Raw genomic sequence first — 25,644 nt, forward strand, 5'->3', positions numbered from 1 at the left:
TTGATCTTTTGCAAAGAACCTTCACGGATCTCCTACTAATTTTTAAAGGGTCGGGGGTTCTCTACCTCTTCCAAATCCCTGGCCACTCCTCGCCCCTTTGTTGTTCTCTTGCAGGGGAGGTATTTGCAATACAACCTGGAGATCAACTTAATCTCTAAACTTCCAAGAAGCCGTATGTGGCCCTGTGTCACACTAAGATTACCTCATGACTTCTAGTAGGTTTAAACTATTATCTTTTGCTTTTCTGAAAATCTATGCAAAAAAAACCTCATATAGGCTCTGGCACTGTTTATCTATCATGGCAAGACAGCCCCTTTTCCTAATTTTAATGTCTTTCAATTCTCCTTTGGGGCTGATGTCAGAAATTTTGTAGACAGACTACACTGATATTTTGGAGAAGCTTGTACAAGTATTTCTGGTGTTGTAATGATAGAGAATTAAATGGTCTGACTCCTGCTGCCTATGTGTAGTATGAACTATGATCTTTAGTTGTGTATTTTTAGCATAAATGATGATAATAAGAAATTATTCATTAGGCAACATTCATGCATTCTAGAATGTGGTTTTATTGACCTTTGGAGGAGGGATGGTAGTACCTAGACAAATGTGGCCAATTTGTATGGGTGTGAAATGATTCTATAGTGGAAATCGTTTGTATTTTACTTCTTTGCCTGTGTTATAAAACACTAAAGCTTCCCCCCCTCCCCCCCCCCGCTTTGAGGAATATATCCTACTTGATTAATATAGTTTAATTTCCGTGGCTTACATTCCAGAATAAAGATTGGTAGGTTACCTAACTTTCTGAGCTGGTCTGGATCGTGATGATAGCAAGTACTGCTCACGTATTTCATAGAATTGTCATAATGATTAAGTGAGATACTAAATGGGAAATCACTGTATAAATGAAAATATGGTAATGTCAGTTTACTCTGAAAGCTGGAAATGTATCAGTGCAGAATTCTGTTGCTTTGTATCATTTCACAATTTGATGTTTTATATTGTGTCATTTATCTGAAAATATTATCATACACTCTTCTGAGATGATCTTTGCCCTACTATTGACCCCAATAAAAACTACCTAAGAGTAGTGTGATACTGTAACCCATTGAATTAGTCACTGTGGTTAATAAGTAGGTGACTAGAAAATGAATATAGTTTTGCATTTGGGAGTTTAAATCTGACCTTTGTTGGTCATCATGTATTGTCACTTAAGAATTTACAAGTGCAGAAGAAGGTTAAGTTTTTGGTGTTTACATATAGTTAACTAAAGGTGGAAAGTAGCCTTACTTACTTTATTAAGTAAAAAAATTTATCATTTTACCTGAAACTTACTGAAAGCAATATTTAGAATTGGAAGCATCCTCTGTGAACAGATAGTTATAATCTTCCCCAGAAACAATCAGTAATTGGCTTGCCTGAGATAATATGGTTTAGGTAGTACCAGAGCCTGAACTGGAAATGAGGTCCTAAGTATTCTTTCTGTTCTGCTAAGGTTGTCTCTAGGCATCTTTTCTTTTCTTTTCTTTTTTTTTTTTTTTTAAGATTTTATTTATTCATGAGAGACACAGAGAGAGAGAGAGGCAGAGACACAGGAGAGGGAGAAGCAGGCTCCATGCAGGGAGCCTGACATGGGACTCGATCCTGGGTCTCCGGGATCAGGCCCTGGGCTGAAGGCAGCACTAAACCGCTGAGCCACCCGGGCTGTCTAGGCATCTTTTTATGGTTTGGTAATATTTCCTGGTCTGCATGAAAATGGTTTCTTTTATGTATTAAAGGGATCTAAAGGTTTTCATTTTCCCTCTTTTTTGCTGATTTAGTCTTGTAAATTCTAGGAAAACAACATTGTGCATGGCAAAATTTGTAGTAGACTGGAATAAGGAAAAAAAAAAGAAAATTAGTTCTGTTCTTCAGAACTGTTATTCTAAGTTTGTGCTTCATTACTATCAGGTATCAAGGTGTCTTCTTTCTAACAAGTGGAAAAGAGTATCTTTGTAACACATGTCTCTACTGAATGAATGTTATTGGTAGTAAGTAGGAGGCAACTGCATTAATTTCTTTATTCCTGCTAAAAGAAATTCCCCCCCCCCAAAAAAGAAATTCCCCCAACTGTTTGTAATTTTAATATTGTTACATTAATTATCTATTAATCTATAAAGTCATTTCTCGATTTTATTCTGGGTAAATAGCCACTGTAGAATACTTAATTCTTTGTCTTGTTGAGAACCTTTTTGCTTCTGCAGATTCCACAAAACCTATTTAGTCTCTCCTTTTTTTTGGAGATTATAGGGCCAGATACTTATTATCACTGCTCTTTTGTCCAGGGCTCTTTGTTGGAGTGTGTGTGTGTGTTGTCTACATCTGTCTGTCTTTGGTATAGAAATAAACACCAGATTAGAGAATCTTTACTAACCTCAGAAACAGATTTGATTGTTGTTGTATTAATCTGCTTTCACAGACTTGCAAATATTTTGAGGAGTAAACTTTTAAAGTGTTTATTGCTTCAAGAAACTCTGGGAAAGCAACTTTGTATAGGGTTTGCCAAACTGATATTATATATTATGTAAACCTTCTGTAAAGCTCATTTGAAAATATTATGCACCTTGAAGGTTTTGGAAATTTGAGCAGGAGATACTTTTCTGTGTCAGATAAAAGATTAAGGCACTTTTATGTATTTTTAAGGCATTTTTAAATTAAGCAAGGGCAACCCACTGAATAATCCTATGCCAGCTTGTCTAATGGTAGTTGGTAGAATTTGTCAGTATTCAGAAATACATAATCTTTTCAATAGTTCATTATGATGTTTTCTCTTGTTCTTGAGGTTCTTTAATAATAAGCTTGGTCTTTATAGATTTTTTGGGAAGGACTAGGTAGATAGTGTTAAGAGCCAGGGCTAATAAACTAGATTGTCTTGTTTCAAATTCCAGCTCTTAATACTGTGCAACCCTAAGGCTGGTTACTTAACCTCTTGCCATCTCAATTTCCTCCTAGACAATGAAGTCAGTTACCTTTACTGTTAGGGTTAAATGAATAGATTTAAGTAAAGCATTTAGAGTGGCATACAGTTAACAGTGACTGTCACCACTGTTATCCTTCTGTAGCCTACTGTACAGTTGCTAAGAGAAAACTCTTTCCAGCCCTCTTTGAAAGCATGCCATTGTTGCTGCTTACTTGATCATTGTTTACTCAGTATTTTTGTTTTGTTTCAAGTTTTTATTTAAATTCTAGTTAACATATAGGGTAATATTAGTTTTAGGAGTAGAATTTAGTGATTTATCATTTACATTTAGTGCTCATCATAAGTGCCCTCCTACTGCCCATCACCCACTTAGCCCATCTCCCGCCTCCCTCCTTCCGTCACCTTTCAGTTTATTTTCTGTAGTTAAGAGTTTCTTATATTTTGCTTCCCTCTCTTTTTTCCCCCTTCTCATTGTTCATCTGTTTGTTTCTTAAGTTCAACAGTGAAATCATATGGTATTTGTCTTTCTCTGACTGACTTATTTCACTTAGCATAATACACTCTAGCTCCATCCATGTTGTTGCAAACGGCAAGATTTCATTCTTTTTGATGGCTGAGTAATATTCCTCTGTGTGTGTGTGTGTGTGTGTGTGTTTATGCACCACATCTTTATCCATTCATCAGTTGATGGATATTTGGGCTCTTTCCATAATTTGGCTATTGATAATGTTGCTATAAACATCAGTGTGCATGTTGTTTGCTCAGTATTAATGAAGGTTCAGTAAATAAATATATATATATTTAATTGTGTGTATATTTTACAGCATATGTGAGACTTTTTAAAAACGAGGTGTTCTTGTAGGCTATGCTTTCATTTTTGTCTTATTGTTAAGTTTACATTATTTGTATAATCAGTAACAGAATTTGAGAATTGAAATTTGAGAATTTGTTGGCTGATGATGTCTTCTAGCACTTTCTTTGCATGGGAAGAGTGTTTTGCAATGACATCTAGTGCTCATATCTGTTCATTCATCCAATCAGTGAGCAAAAATCTTAAATTCTGGGTCTTTTTACCAGGTTTTGAGGAAAACAGTGGGAAGCAAAGACAAACATCTTTTAGTTGGGAGGCTAATAGAGATAAAGGTATTTGAGTTGGGAGCCTAATAGAGAAAAAAGCAAATACAAAAATGAACGATTGAATCCACTGCAATGAGTATCACGAAGGAGATAAACAAAGGCCTGAAAGAGAGTTAATGAGGATTTGTGCCTATTTGAGACTTAGCACAGTATACCGGAATATAGAGACATGAAATAAGGTAGGAAATATACTCATGGTCCAGGTTATATAGAACTTTACAGGCCATGGAAATTAGTTTGGATTTGATTTTGAGTATAATAGGAGGTCCTTCTACAATTTCAAATAGGGGAGTAATATGATTTGTAAGAAGACCACTCATGTTTGTATGTGAAGGATGAATTGAAAAGGACAAGAATAAAAATGGAAAGAGAAGTTAAGAGTTCATGGCAGTAGTCTAAGTGAGAGATGAAGATGGCCTGGACCAGAGTGGTGACAAAAAAAGTGGAGAGCTGTGGGTGGATGGATACTAAATATATTTGGAATCAGACTAGGTCTTGGATTAAATCTGAGGAGTAAGGAAATGAGAAGAGTCAGGGATGACTGTGCTTCTGGATTTAGTAACTGGGTGGATAGAGTTGTGCCAAGTACTAGGAGAGGGAAGGTTTGGGGAGGACCAGGTTTGTTACAAGAAGGGGGATGGGAATGAGGAAGAAAGGACATACTAAATTTGAGATGCTTAGGAATCACCATATGTGCTCTTAGGTGTATGGATCTAGAGATAAAGACCAGAAATATAAATTGAGGCTAGTATTTTAAACTGCAGGACCAGAAAAAATCACCTGGAGAGAGAGGGAAGAGGAGAGGGCCCAGATCAGGTAAAAGAGAGCTGGCAAAGGGGCCTAGGAGTGTTTGAAGGAAGAATGATCAGATACACAAAACTAATAAAAGTAGTTAAACCTAGCAGGGAGCATACTAGATAGATGAGGAACAGAGGGGAACAAGATTTTTCAGTTTGTATACACGCACATATATACATGTATGTTTTTATATATGTATATATGTAAAACATATAAAGCATGTGAAAGATTTTACTTATTCAGAATTCTTTAAAAAGGGTCAGTTCTGGGCACCTGGGTAGTTCAGTGGGTTAAGCATGTGCCTCTGGCTCAGGTCATGATTCTGGGGTTCTGGAATTGAGCCCCATATCGGGCTCCCTGTTCAGTGGGGAGTCTGCTTCTCCCTCTCCTTCTGCCTCTCCCCACTACTAGTGCTCTCTCTCACTCTCTCAAATAAATAAATATATATATGTATCTAAATAAGATATCTAAATAATTTATTATTATTATTATTATATACTTAAAAAAGAAAAAGAGCAGTTCTGTCAAATCTTGCTCTGTGGTCTAAATGAGACCAAAGTCCAGTGAAGTTGAAATTGATGATCTGACTAACCACTTCCTTATTGTTGAGTCTGATTCCTTCCAGAAACTTTCAAGTCTCCACATTGCAAAAAGCATTTAGTCAAATATATTATACAAGTTCTTCTGCCTCTTTTTAATTTTTTAAGGTCTATTTATAGGAGATTTTATACTGCTTCTATGGAGCAGATTTTTCTTTAATTTTTTATTAAATAATCATAGGGATATCTCTAGGATCTCTATGCTTGCAAAACTTTTATTTTTAGAAATTTAAATATTTGAATTTATCAGTACTTTAATAACTATGGATAAGTGATGCATCTCAAAGTATGCCTAGCAGATAGTATGTACTCAGTAAATATTTGTTGAACAAGTAAGTGAAAAATTCATTTTCAGGGATGCCTGGGTGGCTCAGTTGATTAAGCATCTGCCTTCAGCTCAGGTCATGAGCCTGGGGTCCTTAGGGTCAAGCTGTGCATCAGGCTCCCTGTTTAGCAGGGAGCCTGCTTCTTCCTCTCCCTCTGCACCTCCCTTGTTCATTCTTTGTCCCTCTCTCTTTCTCTCGCTCACTTGCTTGCTCTCTCTCAAATAAATAAATTAAAATCTTAATAAAAAGAAATTCATTTTCACTGCTGTATAAAATTGCATTGTATAATTATATGCCAATTTATTTATTTGTTCTTCTGACAATGGGCATTTGAGTTGTTAGAGCTTTTGCTATTAAGACCAGTGTTGCTAAAAAATATTATTGTACATATCAACTCTTTATATGCAAGAGGTTCTTTTGGCTATATGTCTAGACATAGAATTGCTAGCAAGGTTATACCAGTATTCAATTTATACACGTTGTCTTCCACACTTTGCTATTGTCATCTTAATTTCTGCTGAAAGAATCCATGTAAAGAATGGTATGGTGAATTATAAAATTGAATATTGAATTGCAGAATGATCATAAATTCTCATCATTGTATGCATACCCCTTTGTAATATGATTTTATTGTTACTCTGCTCCTTGACTATGTACTTGGCTATATGATTTGCTTTGACCAAGAAGACATTAGCAAGTATGATATAAGCAGAGACTTGAAAAACTTGCATATTGGGGCTTTTCTTCTCATACAGCTCTTTGGAACCCTGAGCCTACCATGTGAAAAAAGGCCAGACTAGCCTTCTGGGATAGGGGACCTTACACGAGGCATCCCAGCTGAGACCTGCCTGGTTCAAGAGCCAACCTACCTTAGACCAGAATTGCCTGGCCTAACTCACAGAATTGTGAGAAATATTAGATGATTTTTGAAGTCACTAAATTTTGGAGCTAAATTGTTACATAGTAAAACATACTGGATAAAAATGGTATCTCATTGTGATCTTGATTTATATTTTTTGATCGTCAGTGAGATCAAGTAGGTTTCTTCATTATTGGCCATATATCTTCTCCTATGAAATATCTCTTTATGTCTTCTGCCTATTTTACTTTTGTAGGGTTGTCTTTTAATATTTTCAGTTCTATATATAATCTGCCTACTTAGTCCTTTTCAGTTAGGTGTTTTCTCTGGTTTATCTTTTCACTTAAGATATCTTGTAATGAATTTAAGTTTTAATTTCAGTGTTCTGTTTATTAATGTTTTCCTTTATGGAAAGCTCTTTTTTGTGTGTCTTAAGAAATCATTCCCTACCCCAAGGCAGAAAGGTATTTATATTTTCTTCTAAAAGTTTTGCTTTTTGACTTTTAAATCTTTAATCCACTTGGAATTGAATTTTGTGCATGGTTCAAAGTAGTAATCCAAATTTTCTTTTCTTATATGGATAACCAATTTGAATAATTTCTCCTTTCCCAACTGCTCTGTCTTGCCGTAAAGACTTCCAAAAATACAAGAATCTTTTGAAATGCCCTCTATTCTGTTTCTTGGTCAGTTTCTCTATTTCTGTACCTATACAAGACACCTTCATTATTTATTACTATAATATATGTGTATAAATACATAGAGACACAAGACCTTTGTTGGATACATGTATCTTGCAAATATTTTCTTACTTTCTGTGGCTTACCTTTTTGGTTTTCTTAACCATGTTTCAAAGAGCAGAAGTTTTTAAACTTTATAAAATCCAGTTTATCATTTTTGTCTTTTTAAATCCTAAGAAACATTTGTCTGCTCCAAGACTACAAAGATTTTCTCCTGTTTTTTTTCCTAGAAGCTTTATAGTATTAGTTCTTACATTTAGATCTATGATCCACTTCAAATCAGTTGTTGCATTTGAGAAACAAGGGTCAATGTCCACTTTTTCATAAAAATACCTAGTTATGGGCAGCCCGGATGGCTCAGCGGTTTAGTGCTGCCTTGGCCCAGGGCATGATCCTGGAGACCCGGGATTGAGTCCCACGTCGGGCTCCCTGCACGGAGCCTCCTTCTCCCTCTGCCTGTGTCTCTGCCTCTCTCTCTCTCTCTCTTGAATAAATAAAATCTTTAAAAAAAAAAAAAAAACTTAGTTATTCTAGTGCTGTTTGTTGAGAAGACTTTCCTTTCACCATTGAATTGACTTTCCATTGACCATGGAATTGCTTTGTACGTTTGTTGAAAATTAATTGACCCAATATTTGTGGGTCTAATTCTGTTCCACCAATCTATGTCTGTCCTTTTGCCAAAACCACACTATCATTACTGTAGCTTTATAATAAGTCTTGAAATCAATTAGTACAAGTCTTACAGCTTTGTTCTTTATCCAAATTGTTTTAGCAGTTCTGAGTTCTTTGTGATTCCATATAAATTTGAATCCATTTGTCACTTTTGATTTTTTAAAAAGCTTGCTTGAGAGGCGCTTGGGTGGTTCAGTTGGTTAAGCATCTGACTTTGGCTCAGGTTATGATCTCCCAGTCCTGGGATCGAGCCGTTGGGCTCCACATTCAGCAAGGAGTCTGCTTTCCCCTCTGCCCCTCCTCTTGTTCGTGTATGCGCGTGCTCTCTTTTTTTCTCTCTCTCAAACAAAACTCTTAAGAAGAAAAAGTTTGCTTGAGTTTTGATTGAGATTGCATTAAACCTATATATCAGTTTGAGGAAAATTGTCATATTAACAATATCAGGTCTCTCAAATGATGTCCATCAATCTAGGAAATACAATATATCCCAAGTAGTACAAATAAAAATAAATCCAGTCCAGAAACACTGCAGTCAAATTGCAAAACACTGAAGTAAAAAGGTCTTGATCTTCAAAGAACTCGAAAAGAAAGGACACATTGCTAAAAATGGAAGAACAATTAGAATCAAAGAATTCTCAACAGCACCAGTAAAAGCCAAAAACAACGATTGATGGACTCATTTTTTGAAATTTTAAGTCTTTATCTTTTTAATTTACATTTCTCCCATTCTTTATACTCTTCTGGGATTGCAGTTAAACAAATAATAGACCTTCTCATTCTGTCCTCTGTGTCTTTTATTTGCTTATATTTTCCATTCCTATCTCTGCTGCATTCTTAATAAATTCCCTGGATAGCTTATCCAGTTCACTTCATCTGTATTTGATCTATACCTTTATCTGTCCATTGGCTTTTAATTTCAACAATTATTACTTCTAGAAGTTCCATTTGCTTTTATTTACTTCAAATCTATTTAGGTGTGATAGTTTTTATTGTGTATTCATTCATCTTTGTAATTTATTCATCTTTGTGATTGCATCCATTGTTCTGTAAACATTTTATACAGGGCTATTTTGTAATATACTTAATCTGTACCTGAATTTTTAATATCTTTTGTTCTTATCCTGAAGAGGTAGGGGATTGGTGGGGCCAGTTGGAGGGGTTTATAGTGATAATGGCTTGTTTTCTGGAACTTCTGTGAGTTTATTGATTGATCTTATTCTGTTGAGAATCCAACAGACCTGATTTACAAAGAGGGTTTACTTTTCTGCTTAGAGCTAGAAAGACACTTCTGACTTAGGACTACATCAGTGGCTCTGTGGTTGTAGCAGATGAAATATTCTCTACCTTCTTTTGGGTCTCCTGCTAGACCTAGGAATTAAATTGATATGACATATTAGTAGGAGAAAAGCATAAAACTTTACTAATTGTCTTTACATGTAAATGGAAACCTTCACAAGGGAATGAAGACCCCAAGAAGTGACCAGAGCAGGACGCTTTTATACCTTTTAGACCAAGAAACGATAAATTTGTGAAGAACTGACAAGACAAAGAAGTTCGATCCAAAGGTAGTAAATGGTAAAGACATAACTAGGACGATAAGGGTTAATTTAACAAAGCTTGTTTGTACAGATTTATCAGCCCCAAGTTCCCATCTCTGATGATAAGAGTGTCTTCCTTCCTTCTGGTACAGGGTGGGTAACTTTGACATGGGAGTTTTATTTCTTGCTTTCAGAAAGAAAAAAGAGAGTAAATGTGTCTGTTTAAAGAACAGAGTGCCATTTCTTATAAATTCCTTTAATTCAAAGTAATCAGTATGCCAAAGTGACATATTTTGGGGTGACAGTCTGTTTTTCTTCATGGATTTTTGCCCAAAGAAAAAGTCACTAATACAGCTTCCCGCCTCCAAAGTTCAGTCTTCCTACAGAGATGTTGGTCTCAGAATCTTTCCTCAGGATAGCTTGAGCACTCTCTATTGCCTTTTGCTCTTACCATTTTCCTTCCTACTGCTCAAGTTTTCTTCTTTTCCTACCATGCCTTGCAACCTTCCTAGCTCTTAGACCATTCAGTCTCTCTGGGTCAGTTGCATAGTTTACTTATTTTTTGGAGAGATAGAAGGGGGACGTTGGAGACTGCCTCTTCCCTTTGTGAAACCAGTGATATCTCAAAGAATATATCCAGTCCTGGGAGCAGTTTTTACAGAAAGGATAGAACCCTCAAAATTCCTAGTACGTGTATCTGACTTCACATAGTAAATATTACTAGAAAGTTTAATTTACATTTTTCCATGTGTTGTGTTTTAGTTTATTATTTTATAAAACCCTATTAGGATGCTAAGAATTCATTGTTACATGTAATGACACCATAATTTATCTATTCAGTAGGTTCTAATTTTCTTAAGATAGAAGTGAAGGTACCTAAATGATTATTATCGGGAAGCTATATAATATTTAAGAGAAAATGAAACCCCCAAAAAACCCTTTAAAGTGAGGAAAGAAGGACAGTTCATTGTAGAAAGTGTTGTAGGTAATTCTGGCCTCTTTAATGTTGAATGACCAAAAAATACCAATATTTATTTTCATTTACCCATTTAGTGGGTCTAGTGAGGACATTTCAATGGATGAATAACAAAGTTCTAGCATTTTCCAAAGAGTAGATAATTTTTAAAAATCTGTTCATAGATCATAAAGCTTAGAATTATCTGGATCAAATCCATCATTTTGATTTAAATAATCTGAAATGTGTACCTTGGTCATTTGCAGATATTCTGTGATTTAACTCATTTTCTTATTAATGACTTGTATGGGCTAGTTTATATTCCTAGGCATTTAGGGGCAGTAAAGTAGGGAGTCTGTTAAGCAATCTGAATTTAAAATTTTGTCAGGAGTACACAAACAGTAAAAACCCACAAAGAAATGACTGAAAGAAGCACAGGTGAAGTCACAGGATTTTTTATTTATTTATTTTTTTTTTATTTATGATAGGCACACAGTGAGAGAGAGAGAGAGATTGAGAGAGGCAGAGACATAGGCAGAGGGAGAAGCAGGCTCCATGCACTGGGAGCCTGACGTGGGACTCGATCCCGAGTCTCCAGGATCGTGCCCTGGGCCAAAGGCAGGCGCCAAACCGCTGCGCCACCCAGGGATCCCAAGTCACAGGATTTTATTTTATTTTATTTTATTTTTATTATTTTATTTTTTTTATTTATGATAGTCACAGAGAGAGAGAGAGAGAGAGAGGCAGAGACACAGGCGGAGGGAGAAGCAGGCTCCATGCACCGGGAGCCTGATGTGGGATTCGATCCCGGGTCTCCAGGATCGTGCCCTGGGCCAAAGGCAGGCGCCAAACCGCTGCGCCACCCAGGGATCCCAAGTCACAGGATTTTAATGACAGTCCATAATTTATCTGTTTGTGAGAATCAACAGAGATGAGTGTTCTCTTTACTAATGGGAAATGTTTGTGAATACTAGAACATGCTAAACTTTTGGAACTGTTTTGTTATCGTTTTATTTTTTCTTGACTCAAGAATTCATTGATGAGAATTGAAAGGACTCTCACTAGACTGTTTTGTGTAGCAGAAGAACCATTGATTTTGGATGTTTAAACATGAGGTTGAACTCTCACTTTGCCATTTGTATATTGCTGAATTGCTGTTTAGGGCCCCTTTAGTCCTGAATTTCTCAGTTGTAGAAGGCAAGGATAAAAACAACTGTTCCCTTACAAGGGTTGTTAATATCAGTTTAGCTAATCTGCATCTAAACTATAAATCACTATACAGCATAGTTCTTGTTACATAAATCCAAACCCTAACCTTGGACTGGGTTAGACTATTAGAATAGACTATTAGAATTCTTAGACTATTAGAATAGAAAGAAAATTATGGCAGTAATTTACTTTATGTGCCTGATAATTGGATGCAGAAAGAGAGAATCAGCTATGTGAAGTAACATTCCCAAGGTCTCACAGTTAACTGAATCTCCCAACTTTGGAATGTTACTCTTTTTACTGTTTTAGATCTTAACCTTACTCCCCCCATCTTTTTGGTGAAAATGTTTGCCAAGATTGCACTGGTTATGAAAAACTGAATGAACATTTAGTAGATTGAGAGAAAATGAGAAATGGGATTTTTCAAGCTGTAATTTTGCAAATTATGTATTTTCTCCATTAAAATAAAATCATGGAGCAGCCCCCATGACGCAGCGGTTTAGCGCCACCTGCAGCCTAGGACATGATCCTGGAGACCCTGGATGAGTTCCACTCAGGCTCTCTGCATGGAGCCTGCTTCTCCCTCTCTGCCTGTGTCTCTACCTCTCTTTCTCTCTGTGTGTGTGTGTGTGTCTCTATGAATAAATAAATAAATAATCTTTTTTTAAATTAAATAAATAAAAATGATGTTTTTACCCATGGGAACATAAAATTATATCTTTACATATTGGAAGTGAGAGATAAACATTCCCCCCAAAGCTATGAAACTCTGAAAAAGGGGGGTCCCTAAAATGTTCTCCAGGTTGTAGCTTTACTTAAAATTTTATCTAATTAAAAGTTAGAACCGGAACAATGGCCTGTTCAACAATTAGAAGACTATTTAATGTATTTTACACTTCACTAAATTAAGTTGAGGGACATTTTAGGCCAGAAATATAGACCCTTATAACCTACTGACCTATTATTGGGAGATATATTGAGATTTTGAATGCATAAATTATAACCTAACTTGGGGTTTTAATTTGTCTGATTCCCCTAAGACTTTAGAAAGTTCAAAAAGAGGGGCGCTTGGTGGCTCAGTTGGTTACATAGCCAGCTCTCAATTTCAGCTCAGGTCACAATCTCGGGGTTCTGGGATCAAGCTTTGCATCAAGCTTCCATGTGGGGCTCCGAAGCTCAGTGGAGAGTCAGCTTGAGGATTCCTTCCCTTTTCTCTCTGCCCCTCCATTTCCCCCTCCCTCTAAAATAAATTAATAAATCTTTTTTTTTTTTTTTAAGTTAAAGGATTCAAGGACTTTGTTTTTTTCATATACTTTATTCAACTAATGAATTTTCAAAGAACACACTTTTACACTGCCCAGCCATGTGATAATCTCTGGTTCTTAGAGCCAGATGATCTAAAAGTTAGTGATATTGTGCATGGTGTTTGAATTATCTTTGGCTTTTTACCCCTGCACAAGTGGAAAACTGTATCAAAAAGCCTCACTAGTCAAAATATATTTATTACTGTTTGTTTAGATTATCTACTAAATTTCCAACAATAAATTGCAATTTCTTAATCTTAATAGTTGTAGAGAAGTCTACAGCTACTTTGAGTAGTCGGTGAATGAATGTACTGAATAGCCCCATTAACTATACATGCTTCTGGAAGCAAGAAAGGTTACTGAAAAGTGTAATATTCATGCATGCCTTGTATGAAGAACAATGTGCATTATTGAGAAAGCTGACTTAATATTTTTGTGAGAATGTAGAATCACTTGAATAAATCATTTTTTTAATGAAATGTGTTCATTTTATTTAGGAATACAGTGGCCAAGAACGTTAGTCAATGGCTTCATCACTCTTTTCTTTTTCTTTTTATCATGTTAAATTCTCCACTGACTCCTATTACTCTGGGAATTGCTATTTTCATGTCATCCTAAATGTTTTTTGTGTTGCTTTAGGGAACGCAAAGTAATTTAGTTTCACATTGTTTTTGCATTACAAATGTAGCTAATGTTTAAAATGAATGGAGTATTATAGTCTTAGCAGTGGATGTACAGCCTACAAAGAACCTTTGTGAGCTGATTTTGGCAGTATTTTCTCAACACTCCTGCAAGAAACAAAACACCCCACATGTTTTTAAAAAAAATTTTTTTTATTTATTATTTATGATGGTCACACAGAGAGAGAGAGAGAGAGAGAGAGGCAGAGACATAGGCAGAGGGAGAAGCAGGCTCCATGCACCGGGAGCCTGATGTGGGATTCGATCCCGGGTCTCCAGGATCGCGCCCTGGGCCAAAGGCAGGTGCCAAATCGCTGCGCCACCCAGGGATCCCAACACCCCACATGTTTTAATATCAACCTTTTATTTTAAATGCTTCAACTGTACTTAAAATCTGCTAGTTGCAACCTTTTAAAGTAGTTCTTGTATATAAATATATCTTCACAATGAAAATTATTATTCAGTGTTTGATTTATGCTTCTTTCTTATTTCTGTCTTCTCATCCTATCCACAGACCTATAGAGTTTAACTGTTTTATTCTTAAAAATAAAACTTAACTTGGGGTACCTGGGTGGCTCAGTCAGTTAAACTTCTGCCTTTAGCTCGGGTCATGATCCTGGGGTCATGGAATGGAGCATGGCATCTGCCTCCCCACTCAGTGGGAAGTCTGCCTCTCTCTCCCTCTGCAGCTCCCCCTGCTCACTTATTCTCTGTGTGTGTGTGAAATAAATAAATAAACTAAACTAGAAATAAATATATAAACTTAGTCGCAGGCTATTAAAATTGTTATTATGGGCAGCCCTGGTGGCGCAGTGGTTTGGCGCCGTCTGCAGCCCAGGGTGTGATCCTGGTGGTGGCCCAGGATCAAGTCCCAGGTCAGGCTCCCTGCATGGAGCCTGCTTCTCCCTCTGCCTGTGTCTCTCCCTCTCTCTCTATTGCTCATGAATAAATAAATTAATTAATTTTTAAAAAATAAAATTGTTATAACTCACTGCAAAGTAAGGTCCATTGATTGTCAGGAATATGTGCTAGATTCCTGTTTGAGGAGATTTTAGTCCTTTAAACAATCTAGGAATTCTTTGGGTTTATCCACATGCCTCAGAATCTAACATTGTTTCATCACAAATTTCCAGAAAAAACTTTGTAAATACTTTATTTACTTTGAGAGAACATGAGTTTATTTTTTTATTTAAAATTTTTTTAAGTTTTGTAGTTTTTTATTTTTATTTATTTATTTTTAAGATTTTATTTATTCATTTGATAGAGCACAAGCAGGGAGAGTGGCAGGCAGAGGGAGAGAGAAGCAGGCTCCCTGCTGAGCAGAGAGCCCAGTGTGGTGCTGATCCCAGGATCCTGAGATCATGACCTGAGCCAAAGTCAGATGCTTAACCAGCTGAGCCACCCAGGCACCATGAGACCATGAATTTAAAGTAGCTGTGCAGTTTTGTGATTTTTCTCCAGTTACATTCAGCTGGTCAGACAGACCTTAAGAATGCAGGTTGTTCAGGGACATGCAGTTGTGCAACATGTATATGATTGAGGAAGATGGGGATAAAGGAATTAGGGGTGTTTTCAAGGGAGTTATTTTATTATTTTATTATTTTATTTTATTTTATTTGTGAGAGACAGAGAGAGAGGCAGAGACACATGCAGAGGGAGAAGAAGCAGGCTCCATGCAGGGAGCCTTACGTGGGACTCGATCCCGGGTCTCCAGGATCACACCCTGGGCCAAAGGCGGCGCTAAACCGCTGAGCCACATGGGTTGCCATTTTCAAGGGAGTTTGAAGAGACAAAGAATAGTGTAAAATATTTTCAAAAATGGTTAAAATGCAAAAAAGTTTTGATGCTTTTATAATCTTAACTAGAACACAGGTAGTTCTTTGCATGTTTGCCTTATTAGTTCTTTCGGAATGGCAAAAGTGTTTCAAAAGTTGTTTTTAAAACTGTGAACTTGGGATCCCTGGGTGGCTCAGCGGTTTGATGCCTGCCTTTAGCCCAGGGCATGATCCTGGAGTCATAGGATCAAGTCCCACATAGGGCTCCCTGCATGGAGCCTGCTTCTATCTCTGCCTGTGTCTCTGCCTCTCTCTCTCTCTGTCTCTCATGAATAAATGAATAAAATCTTAAAAAAAAATAAAAAAAAAAAAATAAAACTGTGAACTTATTTTGTTTGTAAGAAGTAGACTGATTAAAAGAAAATAAAAAGAAAAAGAAAAGAAAAAAGAAAATAACTTCCCTTGGTTATTCGTTACAAAACAAAATTCCAGACTATTTTGTTTTCCAGAGAATTGAGTAGGAAATGTCAGTAAGCTGTTTTCTTTTATAGCATATTGTGTAAGAACACATTATTTGCTCAAATGAAAATTCCTATTGCAATATCTTTAAAAACATCTTCAAATAATTGCATAATACCATTGTTATAAGTAAGAACTCAAATATACTCAAGTTGTTCTGGACAAAAGTTTTTAACTCAGCTATCACAGTCTTTTGCACAGGGACAAGTTTTAAAATTTTTTCTTCATAACATAGATACCCCTTTGTGACTTGTTTATCCTTTTGCCACAAATTAATTACATTTTACTTATTGTGATGTAGGTGAATGGCTGTTCATCTCTGAAACAAATTCCCTACAGAATTAGGCTTGATACGAATGCATCAGATAGAAAATCCCAAACATCCTCAGTTAATTTTATTTATAAAGCCCAGAAAGCATGATTTTTGGAATACACTTTGTGAACCTGTTGTGATTCTCTGGTTTTAGAGATTTTCACAAAATAACGTCATTTATCTTTTTTTTTTGGAATTGCTTGGGCTATATCTTTTGAAAACATCCTCACATAAGTATGACTTAAGTTTGCAGAATCAAATTTCCAGCTTTTATGAATTCTTCTGAATGTACTCTCTGAGCTCCCATACTTGCTCCTGTACTTTCTTCCTCATCATTACAACTAGTATATATTGAGTTCGTAGGAAAAGTGAGAGAATATAATTAGTATTTTATATACATTACCTTGTTTGATCCTCATAGCAACGCTTTGATATATGTCATGTTATCTCTATTTTACGGATTAAAGAAACTGACATTTAGAGAGATTTAGAAATATGTCCAAGCTCATAGATACTTAAGTTTGAGTTTGAATCCAGTTCTGTTACACTCCAAAACCTATTTTCTTCCCACTAAGTTAGATATTATGTATCTATTTCATTTTAAGTGAAGTCTTGTGCTCATCTGGCTTCCCCACCAGAAGGAAGGACCCTCTGGAAGACAAGGACCTTGTGTTATTTGTATTTATGTCTTCAGAGTCTGGTACAGACCCCAGGATTTTTTTTTGACCCCAGAATTTTTTAAATGAGAATTTTAAAATTTTTTTCAGTGAAAGACACTGAAATAGCAATGAGGCATGTACCAATGAAGTAGTTCCTCTAGTATAAGCAGTTTACTGCCTCATAAACCTCCTACCCTTTTGATGTGGTTATACACATGCATGTACAAACACACATACATGCATTCTTTCATTCTTACCAATACCGTGGCACCGAGAATTTGTTATCATTTTGTAGATCCGAAAATCAAGGTCTAGGAATGCCTGGTAGCTCAGTTGGTAGAGCATGACTCTTGGTCTTGGGGTTGTGAGTTCTAGCCTCATTTTGGGTATAGAGATTACTTTAAAATAAAATCCAAGCAAACAAAAAAAGAAAATCAAGATCTAGAAAAAATGAGACTTGCTTAAGATCACATCACTAATTAGTGACAAATCTGGGATGCAAATCCAGATTTTCAAGCTTTCTTATAATCATCTACTCTAGGCTATCCATCTGTGCTAGTGGAAACCTATACTTTTTTTCTTGATTTCTTTATTTGCTTATTGTGAAATGATGGCAAGAAAACAAAGGTGTTCACAAGTGGATTATGTCTAAAAGAAGACACCTTCTGTGGGACACCTAAGTGGCTCAGCGGTTGAGCGTCTGCCTTTGGCTCAGGGCATGATCCCGGAGTCCCTGAGTCCCACATCAGGCTCTCTTCGGAGGAACCTGCTTCTCCCTATGCCTATGTCTCTACTTCTCTCTCTGCGTCTCTCATGAATAAGTAAATAAAATCTTAAAAAAAAAAAAAAAGACACCTTCTGTTGAAGTAATGGATGTATTCTCTTTGTTCAGTCTTTTTATATATAGTCTTTCACTTATTTTCCTTTACAAAGCATATATTTTGCAGGTAGTAATTATAGTTAGAATTTTAGTCAAGGAATAAAATAGTTCCAACTAACTATAGAAAGACCGAACCCATGATATATCATATTCTAATCAGTTGAGTATAGGCTTAACAGGATTCCTGGCGCACTCAGTGTTTTAAGGACTCTGCATTGCAAATCAGACCAAAGTACTGTGCTTCTTCTTCTTTTTCTCTAAAATTTATTTATTTGGGAGGGTGGAAGGGGCAGAGGAAGAGAGACAATCAGCTTGATCTCAGCACCCTAAGATCATGAACTGAGCTGAAATCAAGAGCCAGCCAACTGACTGAGCCATCTAGGCACCCCAGAGTACTTTGCTTCTTGAGTAGAACGATTTGCTTTACTAACACCTAAAAGAATTATAACAGTTATAGACAATCTTGCATTTTTGCGTAGAATAATTATGTCAGCACAATTTATATATTATAATACAGGGGTTTAAAGTAAAAATTTACATCTATACATGTAATATAAAACATGATATAAAGAGTAAATTTAGCATAAACATTTTGGAATGACCAGAAAAGGTTTACAGCTACATGACTTTTATACTTTTGCTACTTCTATTAGGGTTTCTATACAAATTATTCAAATCTTGATTATAATAGAGAAGATGGAAGTGTAAACACATTATTCAAATAGTGTGTAGAATATTATTACCATGTTGATTTCTCAGTTTTATTCAGTTATAAATGCAAAGCAGAACTATGTAACATGTCATTGGATTTTATTTTGCCTTGTTAGCTCCTCAAGAGTTATTGATCTATGAAATGGCAGAGAATGGAAAAAATTGTGACCAGAGACGTGTAGCAATGAACAAGGAACAATATAATGGAAACTTCACAGGTAAATTATGGTGGTTTGGAGGTAGAAGATCTACAGGTTTAAATGATATCCTTTTCATTGGAATAAAATAGAAATATATCTAGTATTTATTATCTTTTGTTAATAATATGTTAAGATACATAAGATTCTTATATGTCTTTATATAAGATTACAGAAGTCCCAGCCCCTTGTTTGCATTTTCTTTTTCCATGGTTTCAGTTACCTGTGGCCAACTGCAGTCCAGTAACAGAATGATCTATTATCAGAAGTTCAGTAAAAGCCTAATGCCACAATGTAATGTAACAATGCCTGCATCATTTACTTCACTTCCTCTCATTACATAGGCATTTTATCATATCATGTAATCTCAAGGACGACAGTACAGTAAAACATTTTGAGAGAGTTAACATTCACATAACTTCTATTATAGTGTATTTTTATAATTATTTTATTATTAGTAACTGCTATCAATCTTACTGTGCCTAATTTATAAATTAAACTTTATCACAGCTATATAGATACAGGAAAAAATATACTATATATAGAATTTAGTACTATCTGTGGCTTCAGGCATCCACTTGATGTCTTGGAACATGTCCCCCACAGATAAGGGGTGACTACTGTAATTATCTTTTGTTTATGCTTCATAGTAAATGAAATTATGAGCCATTTGGTGAACTCTTCACAGTAAATGAAATTATAGGACCATACAGGCCTATATGGTGAATTTTGACAGTGATAGCAGAAGCAGCCTAACCACAGTCACATCAGCAGTGGTCTAGGTACAAGATGATTATTTGTTAATCTTATAGTATGGTTAATATTTATTTGGGATTGTTTGGTGCTCAGTTTTATCATGCTGCTTTGTAACTTTAGAAGTAAATTATAAAGTTATTTATTATAATAATCCTAAACATACAAATATCAAAAAAGTCAGAATGTGATCATTGTGGGTTTATCTTAAATCTTTCATTTGCGACAAATAAATTTGTATTTTAATCAAAATCAGAATTTGTGGTAAATTTCAGTATATTTGACTCTCTTTCATACATTTACCCCCCCCCAAAAAAAAACCCTGAAAGCCCTGAAAATTATGGCTTTTATTTACATAGATGGTTCAAGTAGGAGCTTTCCTTACTGTGTTGAAAGGACAATGAAAGATTTTCCATTTCTGTTCATTGTAATAGTTTTCTTTTTGACTTCTAAATTGTTTGGCATCTCAAATGTATTGCAAATAAACTCTAGCATGGTGATAATATATTATAGAAGTTATCTTATGTTGGAAGAAGTACAAACTATGTGAAATAGTAGCTCCTCTTTGTCCTGATCACTACATTGCCTTGGAGAACACATTTTGCAGCACTTCTCTGACTTTTGGTTACTCTCATTATTGATAAATTTTATACCATTTCACCAAGAGTTTCAGGTTTCAGAGATAGGCGTGCATATGTCATATAGTCTCTTCACATTAGGAGCTTAGGCATAGTATTTTTTCTTTCTCTCTAAAGGAATGCACATTTATATATTCTTTCCCTACTGCCTACCCCCTTGGAATTTAAAATTAATGTTAGTATGGCATATTTACTCTCCTGTACAGTGTTTTTTTTTTAGCTTAATATTTCCTAAGGATTTTGCTGTAATTGTACATGAAGAACTTAATCATTATGGCTGTTTAGTTTCCCATCGTATGAGAATTACTCTTTTGTTTTCTGTTGTTAACATTTAAGTTGATTATAATCTTTTGTTTAGACAGATAACATTGAACTGAATACACTTGTACAAGAAACATTTCACCTCATACTTAATCATTATGAGAAATGAGATTATTAGGGATCCCTGGGTAGCTCAGCGGTTTAGCGCCTGCCTTTGGCCCAGGGCGCCATCTGGAGTTCCGGGATTGAGTCCTACATCAGGCTCCCTGCATGGAGCCTGTTTATCCTTCTGCCTGTGTCTCTGCCTCTCTCTCTCTCTGTGTCTCTCATGAATGAATAAATAAAATCTTAAAAAAAAAAATGGGACTATCTGGTATACGCATTTGCAATTTTGATATTAACCTTAATTGAACTCTTACTAAGTGTCAGACTCTTCTGAGAACTTTACATATATTAACTCATTAAATCTTTTCAGTGACCTTAAAATAGTAAGTACTATTTTCATCTTCATTTTAGAGAAGGGAAAACTGAGACATAAAAAAATTAACTAACTAACTTGCCCAAGGTCATTTGACTTGTAGCCAGGATTTGGAACCGAGTAGTTTGCCTTCCCGTTTGGAACTCTAAACCACTTTGCTCTGTGATATGATGCTGAATTACCCTTCATAGAAGGTGGGCCAACTTAGTATCCCAGTAGTGTACAAGAACAGAAATTTGTGTCCTGACAATAAAATCACTGCAAAAATCATTCTTAGAATATAGCAGAAGTATGTTAGCCAAAACTTATTATAATGTGAACATATTCCTTGTTTTTTGAGTTTTTATGCAGTCCTTTAAATATGGGTTGTAAAAGTAGATTAATTTTGAAAGTGATGAGGAGAAGTAAACATTCTGTTTTACCTTCTGCACTAATGTTTTTCAGACCCCTCTTCAATGAATGAAAAGAAGAGGAGGGATCGGGAAGAAAGGCAGAATATTGTCCTGTGGAGACAGCCACTCATTACCTTGCAGTATTTTTCTCTGGAAATCCTAGTAATCTTGAAGGACTGGACCTCAAAGTAAATATCTTCCATTACCTTTTATATAAACCTTATTTACTAACTTTAGAAATCTTTAACAATCTCCTACTCTCTACCAACTGCTCTTTCAAAATGAATTAAATTTAAAATATTTAGGAACATTTATTTTCCTTTCTGAAGTTTGCAGAAAAATAGATTAGGGGAATATATTGCTATTTGCTCACTGGATTATTACAGTCTTTTATGCAAAGAAGAATCTAGAAAACAAGATATTTTTTTTTCTTCTGGCTTTACCTTTAGAAGAAATTGGGCCTGTGTACATTAGATACACTGATTCTTTGGTAGGGCAGGGTCCAGGATATGTGGCCCTTTTACTGATAATTCGAGTCAGTGAAAAAGGACTCTGCCATGGAAATGTGTTGTATCTTTAAGGTCAGTACTTATAAGCCCTGTTTCAGATATCGTAACAAGCAAGTTGAACCTTTACATACCTTATCATTTTGGGCTTGCCTTTCTAAGTTATTATCTTTAATAATATCCTGTTTTTATTGTATTTAGTTTATAAAACATTTTGTAACCTTTTTCGGTTCATTTGCTCCTTAAAGCAACTCTGTGAAACTAGTGAAACAAGTTTATGATTACAGTTGGCTCTTGAACAACATGGGGGTTGGGGATTCCAACCCCCACACATTTGAAAATCTGTGTATAATTTTTGACTCCTCAAAAACATAACTACCAACTGGAAATTTGTTGGCATAATTTTGACTGGAAATTTTTGGATATATATAAAATTTTGGATATATATATATATATGTATTACATGCTGTATTCTTAGAATATAGTAAACTAGAGAGAAGAAAATGTTATTAAGAAAAATATATGGAAGAGGGCAGCCTCAGTGGCTTAGTGGTTTAGCGCTGCCTTCATCCCAGGGCGTGATCCTGGAGACCCCGGATCGAGTCCCACGTTGGGTTCCTTGCAGGGAGCCTGCTTCTCCCTCTGCCTGTCTCTGTCTCTCTGTGTGTGTGTGTCTCTAATGACTAAATAAAATCTTAAAAAAAAGAAAAAAAAGAAAAAAACATATGGAAGAGAAAATAACCTTTACAGTACTATACTGTAAAAAATCCACATGTGATCCCTGTGCAGTTCTGACCCATTTTGTACAAGGGTCAATTTTATTATGATCTTGAAAACAACCGAATCAGATTTATTGTCTTACTCAATGTGCGATACTTAGGGACTCTGACCCAGGTCCTCTAACTTGAAGGCCAGTCTTCTTTTCATGCCTCTCCCAGTGGGAAGTTGAGTTGTAAACAAGATCAGTCTTTTGGGTACAGTTGGGCTTATAATAAGAAATTGGGTGTTCTATACCCATGTATCTTCTCTTGACCTCTGTAACCCAAGAGACCATCGTGTTTAAGGACAGAAGAGTTCAGCACAAAAGATATGATTCTCTAGCTATGTTAAATAACATAAGTGCTTCAATAAGAAATTGTTTTGGAAGTGGTAAATCCTGAAAGTGAGACTGAGATATTTCATTTATTTTTGTTTTTAAATTGTTTTTAAGATTATGGCATCGTCAAAGCATTGTGGTGTCTTTTTTACTGCTGCTTGCTGTACTTACAGCTACGTATTATGTTGAAGGAGCACATCAACAGGTAAGAGGTTCTGCTTTTCTGTTTTTGTACCTCATACCTCCCAAAGAATTTTAAAAAGGGACTATTGTGGGTTTGATAACAGTTTTTAACCTCTACATTTTTAGACTTGGTTTTCTCTTTTAAATTTATCTCATAACCGATATCTTGATGTCTTTCTTTTAAGACCAAATATTAAAAATATTCTTGTGGCAGTTCATGGCTGCTGAGCATTTACGCATCATTTTTATTTTCAAGGATTCAAATGTAACTTTCCTGATTGTGTTTAGTCAAAATAGTCATGAATCCTTTAATCAGCACCAAGTCTTCATATTTTCTTTAACACACTTCTGTGATCCATCCAAACAGATATATTCATCTTAGATTGAAAGTTAGGTTTTATAAGTCTAAAATAGGGAGAAGTTAATTTGCCAGTAGTCTGTAAGTACAACATAACTGAAAGGAAAATAGGACATTTTGTTAATAACTTTTGTTAAAATAGTAAGACATTAGTGTATTCTAATAGGAAATGGTTTTAAATGTGGTATCGTTTTATATTTTAAAGCAGTTAACCTCTAATTGCAGTTTTTATAGTTTTAAATGCATTTCTCTTAAATATTTTGAAGAAATCTATGCCAGTAAGAGTTTGTGAGGAACTGGTTTGATGAATTTGCTTGCCAGTATGAGAGTCTAGGATCTAGTGTCTGGAATGCCTCCAAGTCCTTTGCTCAGTGGACTTCGTTCAGTTTGCTCGTTTAAAAAGCATCTGGGTCTTAAGTTACAAAAATAATTTTATTCCATTTTTTATTTGGATAAACAAGAATCTATTCCATTTACAAATACATAAATAACTGCCCCACTCTCATGCTGTTTATTACAGTGCTTTCTTAAACAAAATGCTTTTTGTAACTTTTAGATAGATTTAAAAATTTTATTCCTATAGTTATCTTATTAGTAATTTGTGTTTTTCCTGTAAATGTCATTATATAGGAATAGTAGGACTTTAAAGGTCTAAAAACAAGAGCTTTATTACAATCAGATGAATTTTTTGCCTCTCTGCCATCATATATACGAAGAATTAGGCCTTTTGAAGGGGTTTTTACTCTTAATGCTTTCTTCCTACTAGAAATTTATATAGTTGGTTTGTTTTATTTTGATCATAGGTGGTATATAACACATTTTTGTTTAACAAATTTGTTGAGTTTTTTTTCACTGGATCCTTTTTGTTTTTCAGTATGTGCAACGTATAGAGAAACAGTTTCTTTTGTATGCCTACTGGATAGGCTTAGGAATTTTATCTTCTGTTGGGCTTGGAACAGGGCTGCACACCTTCCTCCTTTATCTGGTAAGAATAACAATAAGCAAGATTGAAAGAGATGTTTCAATTGGTGCTTTTACTTCAGAAGTTAAAAATCTAAGATTTTTATTTATTTACCTTTGCATTTTAAAAGCATTCTCATCCTCAAATCAGTGTTTTAAATTTGATTTAGAATTCTGTTTTTTTTTTTTTTTTTTTTTCCTTTTGGGTTGAGGATTTAAAAAGAGAAGGATAAAACCCTTGGGCAAATGAGATTGTTTAATTAAATTAATTCACTGGGGGTGGGGGGTGAGGGGATGTGTTTTCCTTCCAGATTTTGGAATAATGGTTCTTTTGCTTATGTAATTATTATTTTAATAGTTGAAGTTCTTTAAATGTACAAAATAACATGTAAGGCTTAGAATTAATTTAAACAGTTTACTTTGTTAATCAGTAAATGTGAAATGGTGTCTTCCCTCCTGTCCTCAAACACCATGTATACACACTTGAATAGTCATTTTGGTATTCTAACTGAATGTGGTTAATGAAGTGTTATTCATATAGAATTAAAAGTTTCCTTAAGCCCTTTTAAATCAAAATATAAAATATACCCCTCCTAAAAATATTTTATTTATGAAATTGGAGAGATAAAAGATAGGTTTTCCAAATGTACTGAAATAATAGCAGAATTAAGACTGGGAGATGAAAAGCAGGACATCTAGGGCACAGAATGTAAATGACATTTTCAGGGTCATGTAAATATGGGCTTGATGAGTGAGTGCTTCATTAAATTTTGTGCCGGGATGTTTCTCTTATTTCGCTCTATTCCTGTTCCTGAGGAATTGAAAACCATTCCCTATTTGAAACAGCTTGATCTTGGTTGGGGAAAGACAGGTAAAAAGTTGTCACAGCAGTACTAATTGCTGAATAAAGTTCAGCACAGCAAACACTTGCAACCTTTATGCTTCAATGAATTCATTTCCGAAGCAGGGAAGTATTAAGGAATGATCAGAAGACTGCTGACTTAATGGCTTGAAGAATAATTTGAGAATTAATCTGTAATTCATACCTTCTCCAAGTTTATAAGACTTGAAAATCTGAAATTTTATAATTCCGTTCATGATTGGTTGCTGATTTTATCCCAAATAGGGACATAAATCTCAGAGAACTAATCTATATCAGTGTTTCTTTAATATTTACATTCTAAGAAGTATGCTA

The 25,644-nt window shown here is 35.2% G+C and overlaps 1 protein-coding gene across 6 annotated transcripts in view; it reads left to right on the forward strand.

The window, feature by feature from the left end:
- VMP1 (vacuole membrane protein 1) overlaps positions 1–25,644 on the forward strand; it is a 143,327-nt gene that overhangs the window by 809 nt on the left and 116,874 nt on the right. For 2 of the 6 annotated variants that reach the window (XM_025996047.2, XM_025996048.2), the window contains exons 2-5: positions 18,744–18,845; positions 21,399–21,534; positions 23,063–23,153; positions 24,364–24,474. In XM_025996047.2, the coding sequence (XP_025851832.1) occupies positions 18,770–18,845; positions 21,399–21,534; positions 23,063–23,153; positions 24,364–24,474 (414 nt within the window). In that variant the 5' untranslated portion in view covers positions 18,744–18,769. Of the gene's footprint in view, positions 1–114; positions 216–9,541; positions 9,650–18,743; positions 18,846–21,398; positions 21,535–23,062; positions 23,154–24,363; positions 24,475–25,644 lie in introns of all 6 variants that reach the window. The other 4 variants (XM_072747623.1, XM_072747622.1, XM_072747624.1 and 1 more) reach the window with 4 other exon arrangements.

Source organism: Vulpes vulpes, chromosome 2 (genome assembly GCF_048418805.1).
Source record: "Vulpes vulpes isolate BD-2025 chromosome 2, VulVul3, whole genome shotgun sequence".
Lineage (NCBI taxonomy): Eukaryota > Metazoa > Chordata > Mammalia > Carnivora > Canidae > Vulpes > Vulpes vulpes.